This window comes from Acanthaster planci, linkage group LG19 (assembly GCF_054643075.1).
Source record: "Acanthaster planci isolate LZ-2023a linkage group LG19, COTS_SCS, whole genome shotgun sequence".
Lineage (NCBI taxonomy): Eukaryota > Metazoa > Echinodermata > Asteroidea > Valvatida > Acanthasteridae > Acanthaster > Acanthaster planci.
In genome coordinates, this window is record NC_141795.1 from 9,249,578 (window position 1) to 9,272,097 (window position 22,520).

The following is a 22,520-nucleotide window of genomic DNA, read 5'->3' on the forward strand; positions in this document are numbered from 1 at the left end:
GGTGAAACAACAAAGTCCTTTAATATTTACTGCAATAATGTTTTATAAACAAATTATTGCATCACTCTGCAGGTGGGACTAAAATAGGCAACACAACCACAAATGGAACTCATTCCAAAACCACTGTAAAAGTCTGAAAAAACTACGTAGCCTGCTGAACAGTTGTTACAAACAATGCATTTGACAACCACTTTCAAAATGAAATGAAATTGCTTCCTGTGAAGTTGGGCTTACCTGGGGCGAGCCTGATTTGACTCCTCCTTGAGGAACAAGAAATGAAGACGGGTGTGGGTCAGGGTAAGCAACAGTTAATGGGATGAGGCTCAAGGCTTGGAGATTACGTTCTGCAGTGTGATGCCTGTGGGATGACACCAATATAAAACGTGAACTTTGTAATGATGCGTGTACATGTACATGTATGCGCTTCACACTAACCATTTTTAACAACATGCAGGTCTAATGTGACCAAGTGAATGATGCGCTCAATCTTTTTTATTCACTGATGATGGAATTAAATACTCAGAAATGAGTAAACTGAAATTTTGTTCTTGCTTTTGGCAACTCAAGAAGGGTTCCCATACAAAGACAAAAATGGAAAACAAGTGAAACTATAGTAAATAAATCGAAATTATATGAACTGTGAATAATAAAGTTCTACAAACTTAAATTAAGATTTTTCATTTGTTAAAAAGTTTCTTAATTGCAACCTCTTGCTAAAACATTCAGGAAAGTTTTCAAAACATTTGATGATGGGATGGCCCTGTCATCATCAAATGTTTCAAATGACTCAAAAGAGCCCAAAGTACTTTGGACAAGTACTTGTCCAAAAGCTTTAAAGCTGACCTATAAGAGAGAAGGTCAGGGACGAGTCTGGCTGTGGCAATGAGAGGCCCCACAGGATTGGCCAACTGCTCCTCCACCCCTTGCAGTAATACTTCTAATCCGTGGAAGCCAAGAGCATCTTGGGATTGAAGCAAACTATCATCCAATCTTGTCAGGAGAGGCTGTCTTCGTAGGACTGAGATGAAAAGGTGGCTGTCATCCTGTCATAATGGAGAGAGGCAATACATGAAGTGAAATAATTTTCACTTTTAGACAGAGATAAGCATTAAATCAAATAGTATTCAGATGAAATCCTCCATATTGATGGCAACATACACTCTTATTGAACCCCTAGGGAGTTTAAGAAATCACATTCAAATTTCAGAATTGAAGGACTGTTGGGATTAAAATAATTTACAAATAGATCGTTTCGTTACAAACACTGACTGTCATTTTGTATGGGCTGCCAAAGTTTGCAGAAAGTTCAAGTTGCTTCTTTGGTGTTAACATGGGACCTACATTTGTCAGCATTAATGTATTCATCTTAAGCATTTTCATATTCACAACAGATTTTGTAAACCCTTTGCAAATTAGTCTTGTCGTTTCTGTACTTACGGGCCTGCTATTGTTTTGCTGGCAAATTTGCACTTGTGATACGTAGGCCAAAGAAAGGTCTAGATACGAGGAGATTTCTTAGCACCCGTAGAGCAACAATGCTTTCCATCTACCCTTTAGACTTACTTGAACAAGGTCCAGATGATAGTGATGGAAGGGCTGCAGCTGATTGAGTGGTAGTCTGTACTCCAGTATTGCATCTCGTGAAGTCTCATGAATAACTTGAAGCTTGATATCTGTAAAGTGTTGACGTTACATACTATGTCACCTGCTCCCAGAAAATGATAGCAAAGTTGCCAAAATCCTTCATAATTTTATTCACAAAACTCTTTACGTAAATCAGTGTATTTCACTTGATGACAGCAGTAGTGAGTACATTAGAAAGTTACTCTCTGACTGGCACCACCATTGAATGCTTTGATATTGCGTTTAATATATGAGATTACCTTGCATAGTTTGGGTCCCTGACTTCTCCTGCATCCCCTTCACAGGAACAGTAATTCTGATAGCTTCTTCCCAGGTTGGATTGGTGCTGGCGGACTGAACAGAGTGTGTAGTGCAGATTCCAAGTGTAGTCTCTTTGACTGCAGAATCACAGGTCCTGCAAAAAAACCAGTGGGAATACAAAACGTGAATGTTCGTCATTATTCCAAATACTGGCTATGAATAATGCAAACTTTTTATATGGGTTGATTTTACACAGGTGCAGGTTTTTTCTTAGAATCTCTCAAAAACCTGATGTGATTATTCAGTAAGTCTCTGACTGGTCCAAGTTAAGACTAAATGAAATCCACTGGCCATGCCTGCCACAAAGGGACCAAATGTATGAGTTTATACGGACACTTGATATGATGAAGACATATAATTTTGTCTGCAAGCACATTTGAATTCTCAATTCTGATTGGTCAATCTATGGCAATAAACAGTGTGAAATATAACTCTACTGCACAGTTCATATCAAACCCTGCATAATGCGCTATTCTAACTCAATGCATTGTGCTATTTTTACGCTAAAAGCCGCACGTTTACATGCACAGGCTTCTATAACATTTTTATTGCACGTTAAGTTTGCTTGAAGATAAATTTGTTATCACACTGGAGCTCATGGAATACGGAATAATGTAGTGTGTCTGTGTCCCATATGGGACACAGTAGTCTATGTTCTCCTTGTGCCTGTGTGATAATGAAATGACCATGGATAAAAGCATAAAGGTCAAACTAATCAAATTCCTGTTTTATTTCAAAACAAGTGAAATATCTCAGCCATTACCCTGCCACATAGGCTCTCGGAGCAGACCCATCCGGTAATCGTGGCAGATTGGAAGCAGCATGGATGATCACTATCACGTCCTCCTGATCTGGTCTGGAAATGTGGTTCTGTCTCAGGAGATCGGAGCCTCGCCTGGGATTGAACTCTTTCCTGGGAAGCCTGTCCTGTGTTGGGTTGGATGAAGGATCCTTGAGCCGGAAATATACTGACTTCACTTGTGGAAATTTAGAGGGCCAGATAAGCATGCAACTATAGGCTCAAACCATGGATTTTTTGTATCGGGGTTACTACAAGAGTCTTGGAATGTAAACTTCTGCTATGTCACATCAGAAATAAAAAAGTACCATTTCCTTAGTCAATGACTGTTCAAGTTTACTCTAAATACAACATTTTGATTATGAAAATGCCTTAATAAGGTCAAGCTGAAAGCTCGAAATCTTACGTAAGGCGACAGATCCATAAAATTAGTTCTTCTTTTTGAGTTAAAGTTTACTGAATTTGCCCCAAACCATAAATTTTTACATATAAGTAGGATATTACTGATCCCCAAACTGCCCATAAAGTTTAGATGATCTATGTTTTACCAACACAAAAATCTTGACCGTGGCCGTACAAGAAAACAGACTGATCTCTGGATATCAGAACTACATCAGATTTGGAACTACAATTTCTCAGCGCATGTCTTCTGGGATCCCGACAAAGGTGGTTGATGACTGATCAAAGTTGATTGCATCAATGGCTACTAAGGATGGCCTCACCTCAAGGCTGACTGCTGCTTGTTTTGGAATGGAAGTTGTCTTGGGTCTAAGTAACGGTGGGGGCATGTCCGTCTCTGGTGTCGGTACTGGGGAAGGTTCTGGTTCAGCTGGGGGTTCCTCAACAGCAGGTGACTCTGGGGGAACCTGATGTGAAAAATTGACCGGATACAATCCAAAACTGGTTGGAAAACATTTCAACAAATCTTGCTCCAACTTTAAAACCCTAATTTTTGTCTAATTGTCATGCAATCTACAAAATAAATAATATAACTAGCTTAAGAGCTACTTCTTTCTTGTTTAACCCCTTCACGGTGGGATTATTTTGACCGCGACTGCTGGGCTGAGGCATGCCACGAATGGAGGGCTTTGTCCAGCAGCAGGCCCCATTGAACCAGCAGCTGCATGGTGAATAGACTGTATGTGTGGTATGCACTAATGCTCACACAAAGGTGCGGTAGTAGCAGTCATCCGGGGTTAAATGCATGTATATGTGAAAAAATTTGAATTGTACAAATCAGAAAATACAATTTACCTCTGGCTCTGGCTCCTTGTCTGGTTGTAGCCTCAACTTCACTTGGTAATTCAGCCTACCCCCAAGGACGGTCAGACCGTCTTCAGCCAGCAGCTTCCTCAGGCTGAGCGTTCCGCCATACTTGTACAAGTTTTCTCCTTGGTTGGCTCCAACAAGTTTGATGAAAGGGGTGCTGGTGCGCGGATAGATGGTAAAGGTCGCCTGCCCGACATTGGGTACCGTCCCGACAGCGACATCATTCTCAGTGTAAGGAAAAACCTCAGCTTGGAGTATGACTTCGCTAGCAGCATTGGGAGAGCAAAGACCTGCAAGTTTACCACATTTGTGATTGAAATGATGGAGAGATTTCAGGGAAGCTGCAAAACATGATTTAATTCATATCTTCAAAAATTGAAATTATCTAACTTGATCTACATCTTGTAGAGATTGGCCATCCACATTAAAGTGTATTTTGTCACACACCCTTTTTCTAAACAATGCTAATTGGTTTCATTCACAAGTCAGCCACATTGAATTGAAAGCGAGGTTAACTTTTTTATTTTGAGTACCTAAGAATAAAACTGAAAGCCTGGAAATAAAACCTCATTACTGATTTCATTTCCGAAGACGACTAATTTGAAAGTTGTGATTTACATCTGAAGGTTTTAATTTACATTTCTTAACAAAAAAGAAAGTAAGGCATGATACACAACATAGTCTGGTACCACCCCATTTGACAGATTACACTGAATAAGATAGATTCAGGGAACATGATAAAAAATGGCTTCCGTCTGATAAGGTCTATTATGTGGAATGCTCCTCAATTACCTTCCACACTTCCAATGCCTAGGTATTTATTACACAACCCTTTTACTTTGACAGAGACCTCAATTAAGAATTAAACTCCTCTCAAATTTTTTTACCTTTAGGGAGGCAAAACGTAAAACTGTTGTCGGCGAATTTCTGTGGCTTGTCTGCATTTGCCTCTGTTACATCTACAGTGCTGGTTACCGTGGAAACACTCTCTTCTGATAGGTCTTCGTCATCACCTGGCCACACTCTGACCTTTGAATTCAAAAACGGTCCAAACAAATCTTCAAACCAATGGCAGCAAATGTATTACTTGAAAGTTGACCATTAGTCTCAAAAGTAAGCAACACTGTTGATACACCAAAAAATTGACAAGACAAATATCTCATTGTGACCAATTTATCAAATTCACAGCTCACTTTTATATCATAACAAATCCTCTCCTTTAAGAAACCTTCAAACACAGGATATTGTGGGTTCAATCCAGGAGCTTTTTAACATTTTTAAACAGCGCCATCCAGTGACCCCAGTACTGCTCATAAGGAAACCCTGCTATTCAAAAGTCCACAAGGTGGTAATTACCCTATCTTGCCTTTGATTAATAAGCAGTGATGAGGTCCGTTGTGGTGACCTTACATGAGGTCAGTGCCTATGAGTGCATTACAGTTCCATAAGAGTGCATCTTTACATCTGAGATTACTTGAAATTTTTGTCCTCCAGAAACTTCATTACAAAGCAAAGCAATACAGATAAAACAGACCACAGTTTTGCAAGCTCTTGCTATTTATCAATAAAAATGATGTTAATTAACTACAATATCTGACCTGTTTAAGAAGGTCTTGTGCCTCATCTGCTGCACACTGAATAGACAACTTAATGTAATAACTGCCTGGTGTATTTAAGATGCAGTCTGTCAGTTCAAACTCAAACAGTAAGGTCTTCTCTTCTATCCGTAATGCATCCATAGTTAAGCACTGGCCATTCTATTCAATCATAACTGTTGCTGGAAAACAGAGAACAGAACGGATGAGGTAAGTACATGAGAGGACACTATAAAAAAGGGCCAAAGCTTTACAGCCACGACAGCCTGGCTTTTCAATATTGGTATACATGTACAAACAGGATGTGTAAAACTAAAAGGTTACAAGTAGAGTTTGAAAAAAATGGAAAGGAGAGGCGTCTGTTTCAAAGGAAGTTGGTAAAAGTCAGAAGTAGGCGGAGGTAGCCGGAGGTAGTTGGATGTACATGTAGTCGGAGGTAGTCGGAGGTAGGCAGAGGAGGTCAGAGGTAGCCGGAGGTAGGCAGAGGAGGTCAGAGGTAGCCGGAGGTAGGCAGAGGAGGTCAGAGGTAGCCGGAGGTAGTCGGAGGTAGGCAGAGGAGGTCAGAGGTAGCCGGAGATAGGCAGAGGAGGTCAGAGGTAGCCGGAGGTAGGCAGAGGAAGTCGCAGGTAGTCGGAGTTAGGCAGAGGAAGTCAGAGGTAGCTGGAGGTAGTCAGAGGTAGGCAGAGGTAGCCGGAGGTAGGCAGAGGAAGTCGGAGGTAGCCGGATTTGTCATATAATATTTAGTAAATAAAGCACTTACCAGTGCATGTCTACTCACTCAACTTCCTGGTACACAAAGGATCATTTCTCATTGGGCTTGTCCTTTTTGCAGCCCCACAGCATCCCAAAATGTTTTTCACGCGAATCACAACTAACCCCTCTGTACTGCGATGGTACGATGCTCATACGTGTACACAATATTAGAAAGTGCTTTACTAAATGTTACATGCTAGCTGCGGCTACCTCCGACTTCTGCCAACTGCCTGTTTCAAAGCCTAAACTGTTGACAAAGAACAAGAATTCAGGCTCCACTTTGATGTCTAGGGCTACACTTTACTGGATCAGACAAGTAGGCTATGAACCACTGTTTCAAAGTGCTGTGATTTGTTTCTAGTTTCTTGATGACTTTGAGTGCAGTTCTTCTGTAATTCAAACACGGACCAGAACACTGTGTTCAGGTGTTAACAGTCCATTCTTTGGTCTGCAAATAACAGCCATGACAGCTGCAACATAAAACTTCAATTGGTGATCATCACTGATAATGTCATAATTTTCCGTATGATACCTTTCTTCACACAGTACAAAAGAGATAAGGTATAGCAAGTGTGCGCAGGGAGGTGGGAAAACTACCTCCATGGTGTGCGGTAAAACAGTGCATCTGCATACATGCGCGCTTGGGGTTGTTTAGCAACGAACGAGTCGGCACTCACACGGAAAAATTGATGTTTAGGTATAAGCCACGATCAAAATCAAAACACCTCACTTTTAGTTTTACAACAATAAACAAAAAGCACCTGCAGTCCAGTATCGTCTCAAACGACATCCATTATAGGTTCAGTGCATCAGAAAGCCGACATTAACTTCAAACCACGGCGCAGACAAATATTCAGACAGCGAGGATTTCTGGACAGAATTATTGTCCTGACGTACGGTCGGTATACGGCACGGATAAGTCGAAAGCGGTTTGTTGTATGTCACTTGAGGGCGCTATTTCAACAGTACGTGGATATCTTGTCCATGATCTTGTCCGTCGTCTGCACTGAACACGTTTTCTCACATTGATCACAAAGGATTTTCATTAAAATCAAGCTTCGTAAATTGTCTTGTTAAAAGAAACTAATTTGTCAGAAAATAAACTGAAGTTAAGCAAAAACTCATGATGAATAAAGATTTGCATGAAAGGGTGGGTCAGAGAAATAGTAAGGATGTCTCCCCTCGGGTCTTCTCAAACACTTCACGAGTTATCGCCGACTCGCAAAGGACCACGCGACCACCGTTGAAAGGGGAGGAGGTGTAAACCCCCCTTAACGTTCGAGGATACCGTGGGAGGTGCAAAGGCACTTCATCATATCCCACTGGTACCTATAAATATCCGAATGTGCAAAGTGGGGGAAGGACATTCCACTTTGAGATGCTATCTTTTTTAATTGCAAGCGCCAACTTGAACAATTTAGAAACCGTTGCACATCAGTGACACCACTCTACCACCTGTCTTGGGATGGGGATTCTTTGCTTTGTAGAGAAGAAGTCCTCGTCCACTCATCCCAGCCCCAGCGTGGTATTCACACTGAGGGCAACACATTTACGAATGTCCAACAGTAGAATTCCGTCTGTCTTGAGCCATATAAATCTTCTCCAGGCAGAAATTTTAGTGCGTTCGTCTGTTTATTTCGATAAAAGGAAGAAGATGTAAACATATATCTTTACGCCCTGAGGAAGACCATAAAGATTAAAGAAAGAAGGCTTCGAATTGTTTGCCCCCCTCCTAATCGCTCCCAACACAGACATTTTGCTCTGGATCTGCATGCGTTAGTCTATTTCAAGCCGATGTTGTTGTTTTGCAGCTGTTGTCTTTACATGCAATTATCAGAGTCAAAAATTACACCGAGTATAATTTACATATCCAGCACAATATGTGGCAAAGGGGACCCCCTAATGTGATGCACAAACCATATACCCTAAGGCTATTGTGCCTACTGCACCCCCCTCGAAATCTGACAGGAATTCCAAAGATTCAGTCAACACAAAAGAATACACAATAGAGAGGGGGTGCCTTTTGCCAAATATTGCGCATCAAATGATAATTTACAATCGAATTAAAATCCAGAAGGTCAGAGTTTAATTCAGAATTATGGTAACTTCATTCACTGGTTTATCCAAAGTATTACAACTAAGTTCGGATGCCCCATTTTCAAGACAATGGTGTTCAGTCATGCATGACAGAAGGGATACCATCAAGGTATCATTAGAAAGAATACTGCTTTACTTTTCAGAGATCCTCATACATCATCATCATATCTCATTACATTACATAGTTTATTCGCCACTCATAGAAAATAATATACATGGTGGAAATTAAGTGTCCTTGCTCTGCTAACCCCCCCAAAAAACACACCCCCAAAAAAACCCCCGCAATACAACATTAAAAATACACATATATAGCAAAATACATTAAGAATGTACATTAAACATTAAAACTACAATGAGATGTTTAGTTCCCGCACAGCACTAGGATAAACACCACCGATCGCTCTTTTAGTTTTGGCAGCCACAGCTCAGTACCGTCTACCAGAGGAGAGCAATTGGAACAGAGCATTGCCCAGGTGCGACTTGTCCATTGCAATTACCACAACCCTCTTTTGTAGCCTTGTCACATAGATTTCATCCACTGACGGCAGTGGCTGACCAACAATCCTGGACGCTGTCTTCACAACCCGTTGTAAGAGTGTCCGCTGGGCCACCGTGGCTCCACCATACCATACCGTGATGGAGTGCGTACGAACGCTCTCCACCACCGACCGGTAAAAATCAACCAGCACACGCTGTCCAAAGCCAAAGCTCTTCATCCGACGTAGGAAGAAGAGCCGCTGCTGGGCCTTTTTCACGCAGTGGTTAACTTGTGCCGACCAAGTCAGGTCGCTCGCGAGGTGAATGCCCAGGAACTTAAAAACAACGACTCTTTCGATTTCTAAAGCGTCGATAAACACAGGAGAAATCGAAGTTTTGTTCGGACGAAAATCAACTATTTTCTCCTTGGTCTTAAAAACGTTCAACTCGTGGTTGCTCTCTAAGCAACACCCCACAAACTCCCCAACCTGACGGCGATATTCACTTTCGTCACTGCGTCGAATCAGGCCCAATATAGTCGTGTCATCAGCAAAATTACCAATTGAAATGCAATCATGCGTCATCAGTGAATATAACAATAGACTCAAGACACAACCCTGTGGGGCTCCAGTATTCAATAACTTCGTTACAGAAAAATTATTACCAATTCTTACTCGCTGAGGCCTAGCCGTCAAAAAGTCAAATAACCAGTGGCACAGGGCATGAGGCAAAATATTCAAATTTACTAATTTACTGAACAACTTATGACGTAGAATGGTGTTAAAAGCAGAACTGAAATCAATCAATGATAATCGAACATAAGACAGTTCACTAATATCAAGATGACGAAAAACATAGTAAAGTGTGAGTGACACGGCATCATCACATGACCTATTACACCGGTAAGCAAACTGTTGTGGGTCCATAGAACTCAGCAAAACAGATTTCATAAAATTGAGAACTAAACGTTCAAAACATTTCATAATATATGAAGTAAGTGTGACAGGACAATAATCATTAAGTGACGAAATAACATTCTTTGTGGGTATGGGCACAATACATGTATTAGAAAATTTGAAAACTGTAGGAATATGACATGTACGCAAGGACCAGTTAAAAATTTTGCAAAAATTTCCACTGAGTTGACTCATGGTTTGGCCAATTGTTGTGCATATTGTCTGTGTTTGAGTTTGTCAACCTCTGCTTTGTAACAAGCATATTAACCCCTTTCCTCAGGGTTTGGTTTTTTTCTGGGACACCCTGTAGTGCATTATGGCGTCGCCCCTCCGCACCCGCTTTTCAAATTTACAGAGATTTACGCCACTGAATACAAGTAAGGGAGAATGTCCCAATGACAAAATGGCTTGGGATTCCATGACTGCTCCCCTGTCAGTGTGCTCTTTGATGTTCAATTGCAACCTTTCTTTCCAGTTGAGATAGCATTTGTAATGTCACAAACATCGCAACATCGCACCCCGGGCACAGCCTTGGAGACAATGCTTAGCGCTCCCATCGAGGCGTGAGCGCCTCCCCGCTAACAATGGTTCAATCATTCGGCACGCGACCACCATACACAAGACAACAACATGGACCAAGTCAGGAATTCCAAGCTCCTCTCATTGTTTAAACTGTACCAGCCGAATAATGGACATCAAGGCCCCAGAACGTGACTCAAAGCCGGTCATGTCGTGTGGCCAACAGCTCCCGACTGTGTGAGCTCCTGGCCCTGGATAAGATCGTCAATGTCCAACCTGGGAGGTTGAAAAGGCTTCCCACTGACTAAATTTATTGAAATTGTTTCATGTTGAGTAAGTGACTAACGATTTTACAACACAAAACGGTCGTCTATACTGAGTTGGCGAATGTTTTGAAGTTAGTTCTATGATTCGAACAGTGACGACTTTTTAACACCTTAAGCCAGTTTTTCTTCATCATAACTCCTGAAGTACGTACAGTGTATAATCCTTGCTGATAACAATTGATTCATCCATTGAGTAAGTGCCGCCCCAGTGGCCACCGTTTCACATTACCGCGCTTCAATGTCATTTAAGTGCGCTGAAAATTACAACAATAGTGAACATGATTTATAATGTACATGTACATGTGTAACGCTACACGCATTTCATTAAGTATTCAATACAATGGTTTACACACCAGATTCAGACTTTGGTCTGCTTATGGCACTGAGATAATGAGTGACAATCGTTCTGATCTAAAAGTGAAGCTGAAAATTGTGATGAGAACTCGTAACCCTTTGGAAACTGGTGTCATCTTTACAAGCCAGCGAACGAGATCAGCTACAGAAAAAAACCGGTTTGTTCCATCGAAGAAACAGCAGAAACTATTCAGTTCAAGATTTTTTAAAAAGCATTTTCGCGTTGTTAAGTCCCTTGTGATTTTTTTTTTTACCTATAATCGATGACGACTCGCGTGGTCCGACCCGCCTAAGGGATTAGACCTCCCATCCCGCGGTCTCCACCTGCCGCTGTGGTGGACAGCCCTTGTATCCAGGGAAATCTTGCAAACCTCCAGCGTCTTTCCGGAGTCACAAAGATCATTAGGCCCGTGTATATCTATTGTGACTTCAAATGGGTGGAGAAGGTATTGACTGCCCCGAATTGATGTCAATTATTGACGATTCTCGAGACGGGCATTGGAAGGGGATAAAGACATTGCTTTGTCCACGGAGATGCAGCTTGAAAGCCAGACACGAGTTTTTACAAGTAAGGGACAATGATATTAAGACTGGGATTACAAGCTTAAATATTGATTTCAGCGAGGACAAAAAGCAAAGAATTTTGGGTCATCCAACTACGCGTGTCTCCTATACGTAAAATACAAAAAAATGTATAAGATGTGCCACGTCATTTCACACCCAAATTTTGCCTTGCCATTTTTAACCGGGTCATGGTTATTACAGCTGTGCACTTGAATTATGGGGGGATACAAGTCAAAACACTATATTTTTTTACATAGAAATCTGTCTTTTCAGCTGATAAAAGTCGCACCAAAATATTTTATAAAGTAAAGACTGATAAATTAGATTTTGCATGGCGGACATTAAACTAAGAAAATAATTTGGGAATACATCATGTTTTATTTAAAAGAGATAATCGGTTCTAGCATGTTCTGACGTCATGATGACACACAGCAAGCCTTCCCATCAAGTGCAAGTCAAGCCAGAAATTCTTCGTTTTAGTTAACAAATCTAGCAGTCCATTGAAGAGAAAACTTATATTGGATGACGCCCTACAAAAGGAAATAAACATATTTTTGAATCTGCCTTAAAAAAACTGCGAATGAAGATGTTTGACATACCTGGATCCGCCCCATGGGGCTGACACACCTCAGTAACCAATTTATTTGACCCTCTTCAATAATATCAGGGACGCAAAATAGGGACACTGGGAGGCTATGGCTGAGACGTGCACTCGTCGATTCAATGGCGGGCCCTAGATCTAACGAGATGATACTCAGCGGTAAGGCGACAGCACGTCCAACTAGCAGCGGGTCGGGGATTACCCAGCGTACGGTGGCTGGGTTCCTGGACACGGGCGAGCGACCGTGAAGTTACGAACTGTTCAAAGGGGTCATTGCAGTGTCGCTCTTGCGAGGAAACCATGGGAAAAATACCCAGCCGTGACGGAGTAATTAACCAAGTAAAATAGAATTGCCATCATGTGCGTCCCCGAATGGCGGGAAGATTAAATAAAAGGCCTACTCACCATACATCCTTAGGGTTGAATTCACAAGGACCTCTCCATTAACGTTTCTAGGGAATCAAATGTCTTCAGTAAAACCAATTATAGGTCAGAGTAAGTCTGGTTGAAAACACCTACATTATAACGATCATACATGATCACGGTTCTACCGATGGACACACAAGCATGCAGGCGTTTCACAGTCATTTCCAGAAGGGAAAAAGGGAGGGCGGGGGTTAAGGGAGTGTTTTGCGTTGAGAGGATCATACATGTACACATGGGCGTAAATCCGGCGAGGGAGAGGGGGTAGTTTCCCCTTAGTTTTTTGCTATTGAATCATTCCCCCACTTTTTGTGGTAAGCACAAATTAAAACGGACTGTGAAGCATTCTACGGGCTTTTCAACGACTAAAATGCATTCAATATCATTCAAAAAAGAAAAAAAACCAACAATTTTACAAGCCATGCCATTCTGATGTAAGATTCTGCATGAATTATACAAATATCATGAACACGGACCTCTATATAGAGTCATATGGTGTCACCCCCACCCAACTTTTCAAATTTCCGTTGTTAGGGCAAGTCACCTCCCCCTTTCCCCATCCCCCATCCTCCCAATTTCTGGCACAAATTTACGCAACTAAGAGCTAATCAACGGTGTGCAGGTTTTAAGAGTGGGACACGCCCCGAACTGACAAGCCGATTCTTAATTTGCAGTTCTTTTTGACTAGTTGAAGCTTCTGATATGACTTGGACATCTCACACAGTAAGGCCCGTTTCAAACGTCGTGCCGTGTTGAATAAAATTGAATTGAGCACGACCTTAGCACGGCGGAGGTTTAAAAACGTCGAATTTAATTCAAAAAGCCCTGTCGAACTTAAATAAATCCAACATGGCAGACCAGCACAACACGAAATCTTCCAGCCGGAGTCACAAAGAAAACGGATTTACATTCAGCGATCACTACTATTTCTTGAAAAAAATCGAGGCCTTTTTACTCTCACGGCCCGATGTTATGGTTCCCGGTGATCTTGCTCTGACTTCTCAATGAAACAGGCCTATCGCCAAGGTGAACCGTTCGATATCATTTGGGAGTCTTATTCCGGCATTTGGAGTGGAGTTTTAGTTTCAAAGGTCAGCTTTGAGTTTATCTTATCTTATATCAAGCAGGAATTTGAAAGAGAAAGAGTGTAACTGAAACCCATTCTCCCCCGAGCTCCGTCTAGCAATCTGCCCCGTGCGTTTCGAGAAATTTCCATTTCAGTTGCCATATTTGTTGATGCGTTTGTTTCTCGATGATGAAGGCCGTGTCCGAATTACTTGGCTACGGCCTTCAATTACGCAAGAGTCTATAGTAGTGGCTGCAGCCAGTTCCCACAGAGTCGTGTGTAATTTCTTGCCTCAGCCGAGTGATTCGAACGCAGCCATAAATGTTGTGAACATGCGCATTACTGATAATCAACGAAATTTAGGACCAACTTCAACTCGCCGAGCCAAAAAATTGGTTTCAAACGTCGTGCTTATGCCGTGCTGAATAAAAAAAATCAAGTTGAATTGTATTCGACACGGCATAAGCAGAACATTTCAAACAGGCCTAACATGGCGATCCTGTACCCCTGGACTCAATTTCAGATCCCCATTCTACTAAAATTGTCTCACTTTTGATTCAGTGATTCTCTTCCGGATGTTACGAAGTCCTACACAAATTTCACCTCAACAACATTAATTAACCAAAATAATTATGATCATAACGACATTCAAGAGAGGAACAAAATGAAAAATATACGGAGTAGGACATTTACCCGTGTTTGAGAAAATGTTTTAAAAGTCCAGAGCGAAATTAAAGTAGAAAATCCTGAACCGTGCTGCGTGTATGCAATCCGAAAATCCAAACGCACGCAACGGGGATCTGTGTATTATTCAACATTGTATACTTTTTGACTCAACGCAAAGCGTAGGGTCTGGTCCGAACCCACTTGTCAAGAAACAATATGTTGCTCCGGTCGGGCTTGTTTAATTTGTGCAAATGTGTGGAAAACGCGCATTATTTGCGCCTGACTCTGGCCCATTCTTACGGCACATGCTCTTGTGCAGTGCACAATGCATATTCAAGTTGTGTTTGGTGAAGAGGGTGGAGCTTACGAACGAAACTAGTTGTGTTTGGGGCATGGTCAGCGAAGTATAGGACTAACGAATGTCACTTTGTCATCTTATTTTGCTCATTGCGAACTTGTATACAAGACTGCTTGGTGAAGTGATTATGCATCATATCTGATTTACACATCGGCTCTTCTTGGTCTTGTTTGGGCCTTGTAAGGTTCTATCACAATACGGTAGTTTAAAAGTAATATTTTTCCTTCTGCTTTCGATTTTTCTATCTGTAATTTCTTCGATCATCAAATTCGAGAATCAGCTAATTTTCACATCGATAGAGGCTACTGTGTTTATTATTTGTTTCCAATTTTGGCACAAAATCGACATGGTTCAAAATCGAAGATGTTAAAGTTGTCAAACCCTGCCCTGTGCGGTCTACATGTTGTTTGCTAAGGTGGAACTTGAGAATCATTAAAGTGGTAGAAACTTGTAAGTACAGCCTCTCCATAACGGCGTATTTACGTTTGTACTTAGTTTTGTCACTGCTTTCTGTGTCCCTTAATCTTTGCAGAAAGCTTGGTGTGGTGTTTCACAGAAGCGGACGAGGGCATAGGGTGTTCAACGATACCAGTGAAATGGGCCAAAGAGTAACCACATGATTGCTACATTTCCGAGATTTATTTCCAAATTGTCAAAGAAGGCATTAGAAACAAATCAAACTTTTCCAGAGTTACCTCCAGGGACCAAACAGCGCGTGCTGCAGACACGCCGTACACCCGACCCCCCGCTACCTTTACGTCACCCGCGTTCCCTACACCTGGATATCCAGCCCGTTTTTACCAGGCGCAGATCCGGAGGTGGTTCAACCGCCCCGCTCATCGCCATGTTTAAGAGGCTTTCGTCTAAAGGTTGGATAACCCAATAAATAACATGTAAGGGTCTTATTTTGCGTCAGTGGCGTAGATTTGTTCCGGAAACTAGGAGAAAGAGGAATTGTGGGGGAGGGGGTTGACTTCCCTTGCCATTGTAATTTGAAGGGGGGGACTGCCACCATTGACACTATATGGGGCGATGTACATGATGTCCATCTCTAACATATATGACATTCATGCAGAATCTTACATCAGAAAGGCATATTTATTTATTTTTTTTGTTCTTCCTTAAAGAAAGTGCTATTGAATATATTCTGGTTGTTGAGAAATGCAAAAACTTCTTCACAAAGCGCTTTATTTCCTCACTTCGGAAAAGTGTGTGGGGGATGATTCAATAGCTCAGCCCTCCCCTCCTCCGGGATATACCGGCATCCCCGGGGATTTACGCCCGTGTTTTGCTTGTCCCGCTAAGGGAAAAAAAAACTACTAAAATGGCTTCACAAACAAAGGCGACAACTACAACCCTCCCCTTCGAAAGAAATTTTCCATCCTATTCGGAATTAAGACATAGTGGTCGACTAAGACTTGTTTATCTCAGATCAGCTTTGTTCGGAGATCCAACAATGACATAAGTGGCCAAGAGAGAAATTCATTTCAACTACGCATGCGCGATCGAACTACAGCAAAAGAAAAAACATAGAACACTTCAATTATTTTCATTGATTTTTTTTTAAAAATGGGTCATCAAAGTAGCCTTATTTGAATAAGTTATGCTCTTGTGTCAATAAATAATTAATAATAACTATGTTACATTAAATATTAAAAAGTCATTTTAAGTTCGTTGTGTGGAATTGACCAAGTTCAAATGTAACAATACGTTACATTCTATATTGTTCCGTTAAAATTGCGGACTTCAAAGAGAAACTGAAAAGCTTTATATCAGAGGTTAATTACAAACTGTCAGATGAAGTAATTTAAACAAGTTTACACCATTTTAAAAATGGTCAAGTCTGCATACAAAGCAGCAACATGCACCACGGCCTCTTGCCCATTCCAAAGTGTTTTACACAGTGGCTCATTTTCCCTTTCTTAAAATACACTTTTCTGCGAAAAGTCTAATTCGAGTGGATATCAAAAATAGTTAAGATCGAAAACAACTGAAATGATGAAATGAAATTAAGGGAAAGTTGGGTGTTTATCTTTGGAATGTCAGAAGACACACAAAATGCTTTCCAAAGTGACACATGCTTTCCAAAATATTATATGTCGTTCAAAGTGTATGAAAAAGTCTGTCAAAAAAATTGCAACTCACTCGAATTTGCGCGGTGCTGATAAAATTACTTAATGGAATGTCGGTTCATTTATAGACACCACCGATGCATTGCAAAATGCTACAGTTTAGCTGTTTTGGTGTGCATATTTATATACAAATAATTTATCAAAAGCGATTTGTTTTCTATTTACAATGAGTTATTAATAAATTAAAAAAGATACAGACAAAAATGATTAAACATTCATGTTATTTTCAGACAATCTCGAGACTCTAAAAAATAATATAAACTACATTCGATTGAATCTTAAACACAGATACTTCGGGGAATGGTTTTTGTTATTGCTTTAAAAGTTACGTTTAAAGGGACACTGTGTTTTGAAACCAAATTAAATTTTAGGACAACAAAAATTGGTTTTATATTCTTTCCAGCCGTTTGTGATGTTGTGGCCTGCGAGTTTGTGGTGTTGGGCAGTCGTATTATCGGTGCGTTATCTGTGGACAGTCACGACGCACCTTCGGGCGATTTAGACGAATTTAGCTGAGACTTTATGTATTATTGCCTCGCTTCTCGAAGGGATAATTATTAAATTGAAAAGAGGAATGTATCTGCGTACTGGGCTGCCGGTGGTGTGTTGTCCGGGGTCATACAACATGAGCTAGAGTCTGTAGTTAAAGAAGTGTTATCCGACAGTGCGGAGCAATGCCACTGCGCAGGCTGTCCGAATGATGGCATGGAAAAGTCTGGTACAGGAACGTGGTTTTGCATTATAGGAGTCCCTGTGGAGATGCGAGGGGCGTGGTTATGAGTAACTTGTGAAGGATGCTGTTGACAGATAACATCACAAGACGTCGGCATGGGAGGCTCAACTTCTGGGGGTGTTGGGGGCGTTGATACTTCCGTTGTTCCAGCAACAGCAGTGGGATTGCAATCGCCGTTCGTGTCCACCATTTTCAGCATTTCAGACAACGCCCAGATGTAATTGTGGGCAAACCGCAACGTCTCGATCTTCGTCAACTTGGTGTCGTCTGGAAACTTGGGGAGCACCTCTCTCAGCCCGTCTAGGGCGTGGTTGAGCATATGCATCCGGTTGCGCTCCCGGTCGTTCGCCTTCATTCGTCGGTGGCGACGGATTCTCTGGACGCAGGATGGACTACGGTTGCGACACCGGGAACGCGCGTAGCGTTTGCGCTTCGTTCCAGTCCCCATTGCTCCAGTAGGGGTGTCCACGTCTCCGCTTCCCTTCGTGCTGCTCTTCTCCTTAGCTTGCCGGGAGGAGTGACCCCCACCTCCTTGCTTCTTTCGATGCCTCTGGCGGCTCCTCTCCGTCTTCGCCGGTGTTGACTCGGCTTGTATTATTGTCCTCTCCGTCCCGGGGCTTTCCGTCTGGACAGGTAGTCCTGTCTGCACGGGGAAGAATTCTGAGAGATTGACTGTGCTCAGTGTTGTTTGCATGGTGTCTTGGCAGAGGAAGGTTTCAGAGTGCAACATAAGAGCCTGAGAGTGATGGCCAAAAGGCGACGACTAAGTGAAGAGAAAAGTGACGATGGTATCTGCAGAAAAAAAGAAAGAAAAAAAAATCCAATAAAATAAATTGGCGTTAACCAACAATGCCCTCCCAGGAGACACAACAAAATACAACTCGACAAAGGACGATCTTAAAAAAGAGAGCAATTATTTATCAACAATACAACTAAAGCTGAAGGCAGACTCCAGCAGGATCTCGTATAGAAAGTGTTGTCGTGAATATTAAAGAGTAATTCTGGTAATGACTTTTTGTTTGTGCAGGTTGGTTTGACAGGTGGATAACCGGCCTTGTCAATGTTCCAACTAAGTCAACCTCACTCGGCGCGTCCGTCTTTCATCCTTTCATAACTCTCTGTGCAGCCCGGAAACCAGTGCATGTAATGGCTAATCAATACGCACACAAGACTCGAGCGAGCCAGTTAATCACTATTGATTATCACCAGCAGCGGATTAAATCCCTTTTGATCAGCACGCGTGCCGTGGTATTGAGGAGGCCACTGCAGAAAACCGACTGACGAGCATCGTGTTCATTGCGAGCAAGCTCATCAAAAGCCGTTAACGAATTGTAATACCGCCCTCTGTTGGTGTATCTGTGGCACTTTCCTTGTGCACACGATCGTGAACACGTGCCCTCATTGCTAGCGCAATCCACTGCTAACATCGTCTATGTAACGTAAATGCTAGTAAAAAAAGAAAAGAATATTAAGCAAGTCAAGATAAGTGCCTTGAATGTTCGTATGAAGAAAACTATTCGTGCAGAATAGCTGCAACTTTAAACCTATTTTGTCTCATGAAAAACAATCTTTTGTTTTATTTTTATGTGGGTTTAGGCTTAGGGCTATTTTTAGGCCAATTTTTTTTAACGACAAGTATAAACAAACCTAATTTGTCCATTAAAATGCCACATTTTGGTCAGCATAGAAATTACATTGACCTTCCAAGGCGTCAGTTTAGAAAGGCATGTGAGAAAAAACCCAAACTGACATTTTATCTCTCCGTCATCCCCATACTTTCGAGATAAAAATTCGCGCAGTAGCGGAACGCGCCTCTTTGTCAAGAATTATTGTAGTTACTAGAATAAAAATTGTATTTAAACAAGGGTTAACATCAGCACAGGTAACTGGTAGACATTTTAGGAATTTACAGTACCATTCACTAATCCATCCACTTAAAAAATCATCGTCGTAATAAATAACTAAAGAGAAATTGTTACTTTTGTTTTAGTAAGAATACTAGTGTTACTAAACCAATATAAGTCGACCGCATGACCACCGCTGTATTTCTGTTAAGTATATTTCAGTGTTTCTGCTAAGATGTTTATATTTAATAACGTCGAGCAATGACGGGGTTCAAATACTTAGTAAACCGCGAGGTTTAAGATGGAATCGATAAATGAAAAAGAAAACGCATAGAGAAAATTATGGTGTAAAACAGCGCAGCAGTCCACGCACATAATGAAGCAACCAGCAATAGGTCTACTGGTCATTTCCTTGCTCGTCAATTTCCAAATAATTCTGAACATTCATAAAGAAAACTCTTGTTCTTCAGTCTTGTTCAAGCGTGCTTGCTTCTTCCACAGCATCTGTGAGCCATGCCCTCCCCTACAATATCAGTGGTCACCATCATTCCCCCCGAGCGTTGAGGGCTTAACTGCGAGAAGTGTACACACATTTAATTACCAATTTCAATGATGATGTTGATGATACTCGAATACTCGACCGCAAAATCTTCCTGTTCCCCCGGGTTAAAGAAACGAGACCAGTGCAGTGTGGGAAGGGACGAGATCCCACGGGGAGATTGACGTCGGCCAACAGTAGAATCGTTTAGTGAAATGCGAGTGTCGTGTTATTTGAATGGTATTTGTGGGCCGATCTTTATTTTAAATAGGCGCATCTTTACATGACGTAGTCTTGCACTTAACAGAATTGAATGAATATCATCAACATTAATTAGGGCACATTTTCAAGCGTTTATTTGAAAAAAAAGACAAGTTTTTGTGAGACGGGTCGAACATAAAAAAATGAATTTTACTCTTAAAATAATTTAGATGAAGGTGCCCTACAAGATGCATCAATACAACAGTGATCACTCCTTTATAAAAATTCAAGCCTTTGTAAATACATTACAAAAAACTTAATTTGCACCATTATGCAAGCATCAATATTACAAACGATAGAGAATGCTTTCAAGAATATTTGTTTTAAAATATCTTACCTTAAATTAAAACCAAGTCCAAGATGTCTCAGATTGCTTCTGTCTCGTCCAAGAGTCCCCAAGAGTGAGAATACACAGAAATATTATGAAACGTCCCTGGCAATGCTGAGAATGTACCGGGATATACTCAATCATTAGACCGGATCTTTCAGCCGGTGATGCTCAGTTGCCTCTTGAGGACAAATCTTGAGGAGCCGTTGAGTTGAGTAGTCTCTTTTATAGGCTAACCCCGAAACAATGAACCTATGCCTGGGACAATTACACGTGAGTCTCCCCCCTCACCCACACGCCACGAACATACGTCACGACAGGGTTGGTGACGGGGTGCATGGGGCCTCTAACGATCGATCGTCTATCAGAGCAGTAAAGGCCGAACATCTCTGGCTTCATCTTCGACCGCACGACAAGATCATTGGCTGGACGAGAGACGAGCAACCACTCAGACTGATGTCCCAGCTCTTTGCGCCAATCAGCGAGCGTGCTTTTGTTAGGCAGAGGAGGTGCGGCTCCCTGCCTGATTTGCGCCCTGGCACGTTGGGTAGTGATTTCACGTTAGAGTGGATAGCGATGAGGCAGTGATTACGCATGGTATGTCTAGCGGCCACCACACACCACCGCGCGCCGAAGAGAAAGAACGAGAAACGCCGGGAAAACGCTGACATTTCGTTCCGCCGCGATGCGGCCCCACAAATAACCAGACAGATAAGCACGAGTGGACTCATAAATTGCACCGGCTGTGAATTTTTCCTTCACAGTCTGTTAAATCTATGTCCACGGTGAGCAGCCCGTCTGACATTACGCTACGATGCGCAGTGGCAAGACAACGCAGTTAAGACAGCGGATTCCTACTCGCAGCGCTCACTGTCTGGCACGGCGGCAGCCAGTTCTGAGCACGACGGCCCAGAGAGCGCTGCATTAACAAACCTGATGCAATGCATAGATATTTTCCATTGTTCCTTACCCGCCTACCATTGTTTCCCATGCGACCATACCCCCATCCTGGATCGCTTACGAGGCCACATATCTCAGCAATTTCCGCTTAGGTACAGCCGCCAAGAACACACTGGTGAGAGATTGTCAAAAGTTCAACAGATCGCGATCGTTGTCGTATTTTCTGTGTATGGAGCGTTGTCTGTGTTGACGCTGGCCACACAAAACCCCCGTTCAGAGCCTTTTATTTATCAAGTGCGCATGCGCCAAAACTTTTTGTAGCGCCCCTTTTGAAACTTTTCAAAAGTTTTCGATGGCGCGTTCGGGTCAGTTTCGCGCTGTTTCTGTCGCTCGAAAATTTGATTTTTGGCGGCGCTGAGTATTGGGACAGCTCGCAGGGCTCTGATTTTCCCACGTGGGGTTCGATTGTGCAACGAATCTGGCATAAGGCTGTAAAATCCGGGCAGCACACTCTGCGCACAAAGCAGACTGGCTCGGCCTACAATACTCCACCTGGGCTTCACCATTAACCAGAACAGTCCTAAACACCTCCTTTTCATGCCGATTAAATTCTAGACTTAATTAGTGGTACTTTGCCAGCATTAATCATTCACTTCATGGCTGTGCCCGCCGTTGCAAGATTTCACCTGCCGCAGCCATATTGTTGCGTATTGTTCCTAGGCCGCGTGTCCCAAAAGGGAAAAGCCGGTCGCCGTGATAAATTTCAACTATGTGGCTTGCTCCAACCTCGTTCGGTTGTTTACCATGGGAGGCGAACCAGGCATTGATAAAATCGACTGCTGCTCCTTTTAACAGCGTCCACGTGTCGCGTAGTCCGTGCGCGTATTTGTTGTCCTCTCGACGAGCGACCTGGACCTATTCCCGTTTACTTTAGCATCCCTGAGTCTCCGTGTTGCGGCACCCGACACTGCGGCTGTTTGTTCGCACCACTTTCTCCATCCATCTGGCCGGGTTTGC

General features: G+C 42.2%; 2 protein-coding genes across 3 annotated transcripts in view; both read right to left on the reverse strand.

The window, feature by feature from the left end:
• LOC110985010 (coiled-coil domain-containing protein 33-like) overlaps positions 1–7,276 on the reverse strand; it is a 31,540-nt gene extending 24,264 nt beyond the window's left edge. The window contains exons 1-10 of one of the 2 annotated variants that reach the window (XM_087129769.1): positions 7,122–7,276; positions 5,611–5,783; positions 4,900–5,041; positions 3,998–4,302; positions 3,466–3,609; positions 2,708–2,871; positions 1,884–2,038; positions 1,564–1,673; positions 844–1,043; positions 235–358 (exon numbers count right to left, since the gene is read on the reverse strand). In XM_087129769.1, coding sequence (XP_086985895.1) covers positions 235–358; positions 844–1,043; positions 1,564–1,673; positions 1,884–2,038; positions 2,708–2,871; positions 3,466–3,609; positions 3,998–4,302; positions 4,900–5,041; positions 5,611–5,751 — 1,485 coding nt within the window. In that variant the 5' untranslated portion in view covers positions 5,752–5,783; positions 7,122–7,276. Of the gene's footprint in view, positions 1–234; positions 359–843; positions 1,044–1,563; positions 1,674–1,883; positions 2,039–2,707; positions 2,872–3,465; positions 3,610–3,997; positions 4,303–4,899; positions 5,042–5,610; positions 5,790–7,121 lie in introns of both variants that reach the window. The other variant, XM_022245689.2, reaches the window with a different exon arrangement.
• Positions 7,277–15,774: 8,498 nt separating this feature from the next.
• On the reverse strand, positions 15,775–20,902 carry LOC147796000 (uncharacterized). Its single transcript, XM_087130171.1, has 2 exons — positions 20,613–20,902; positions 15,775–18,424 (listed from the first exon to the last, which is right to left on the reverse strand). Exon 2 carries the CDS (start codon positions 18,360–18,362, stop codon positions 17,457–17,459), a length of 906 nt encoding a protein of 301 aa, XP_086986297.1. The 5' UTR covers positions 18,363–18,424; positions 20,613–20,902; the 3' UTR covers positions 15,775–17,456.
• Between the last annotated feature and the right edge of the window lie 1,618 nt (positions 20,903–22,520).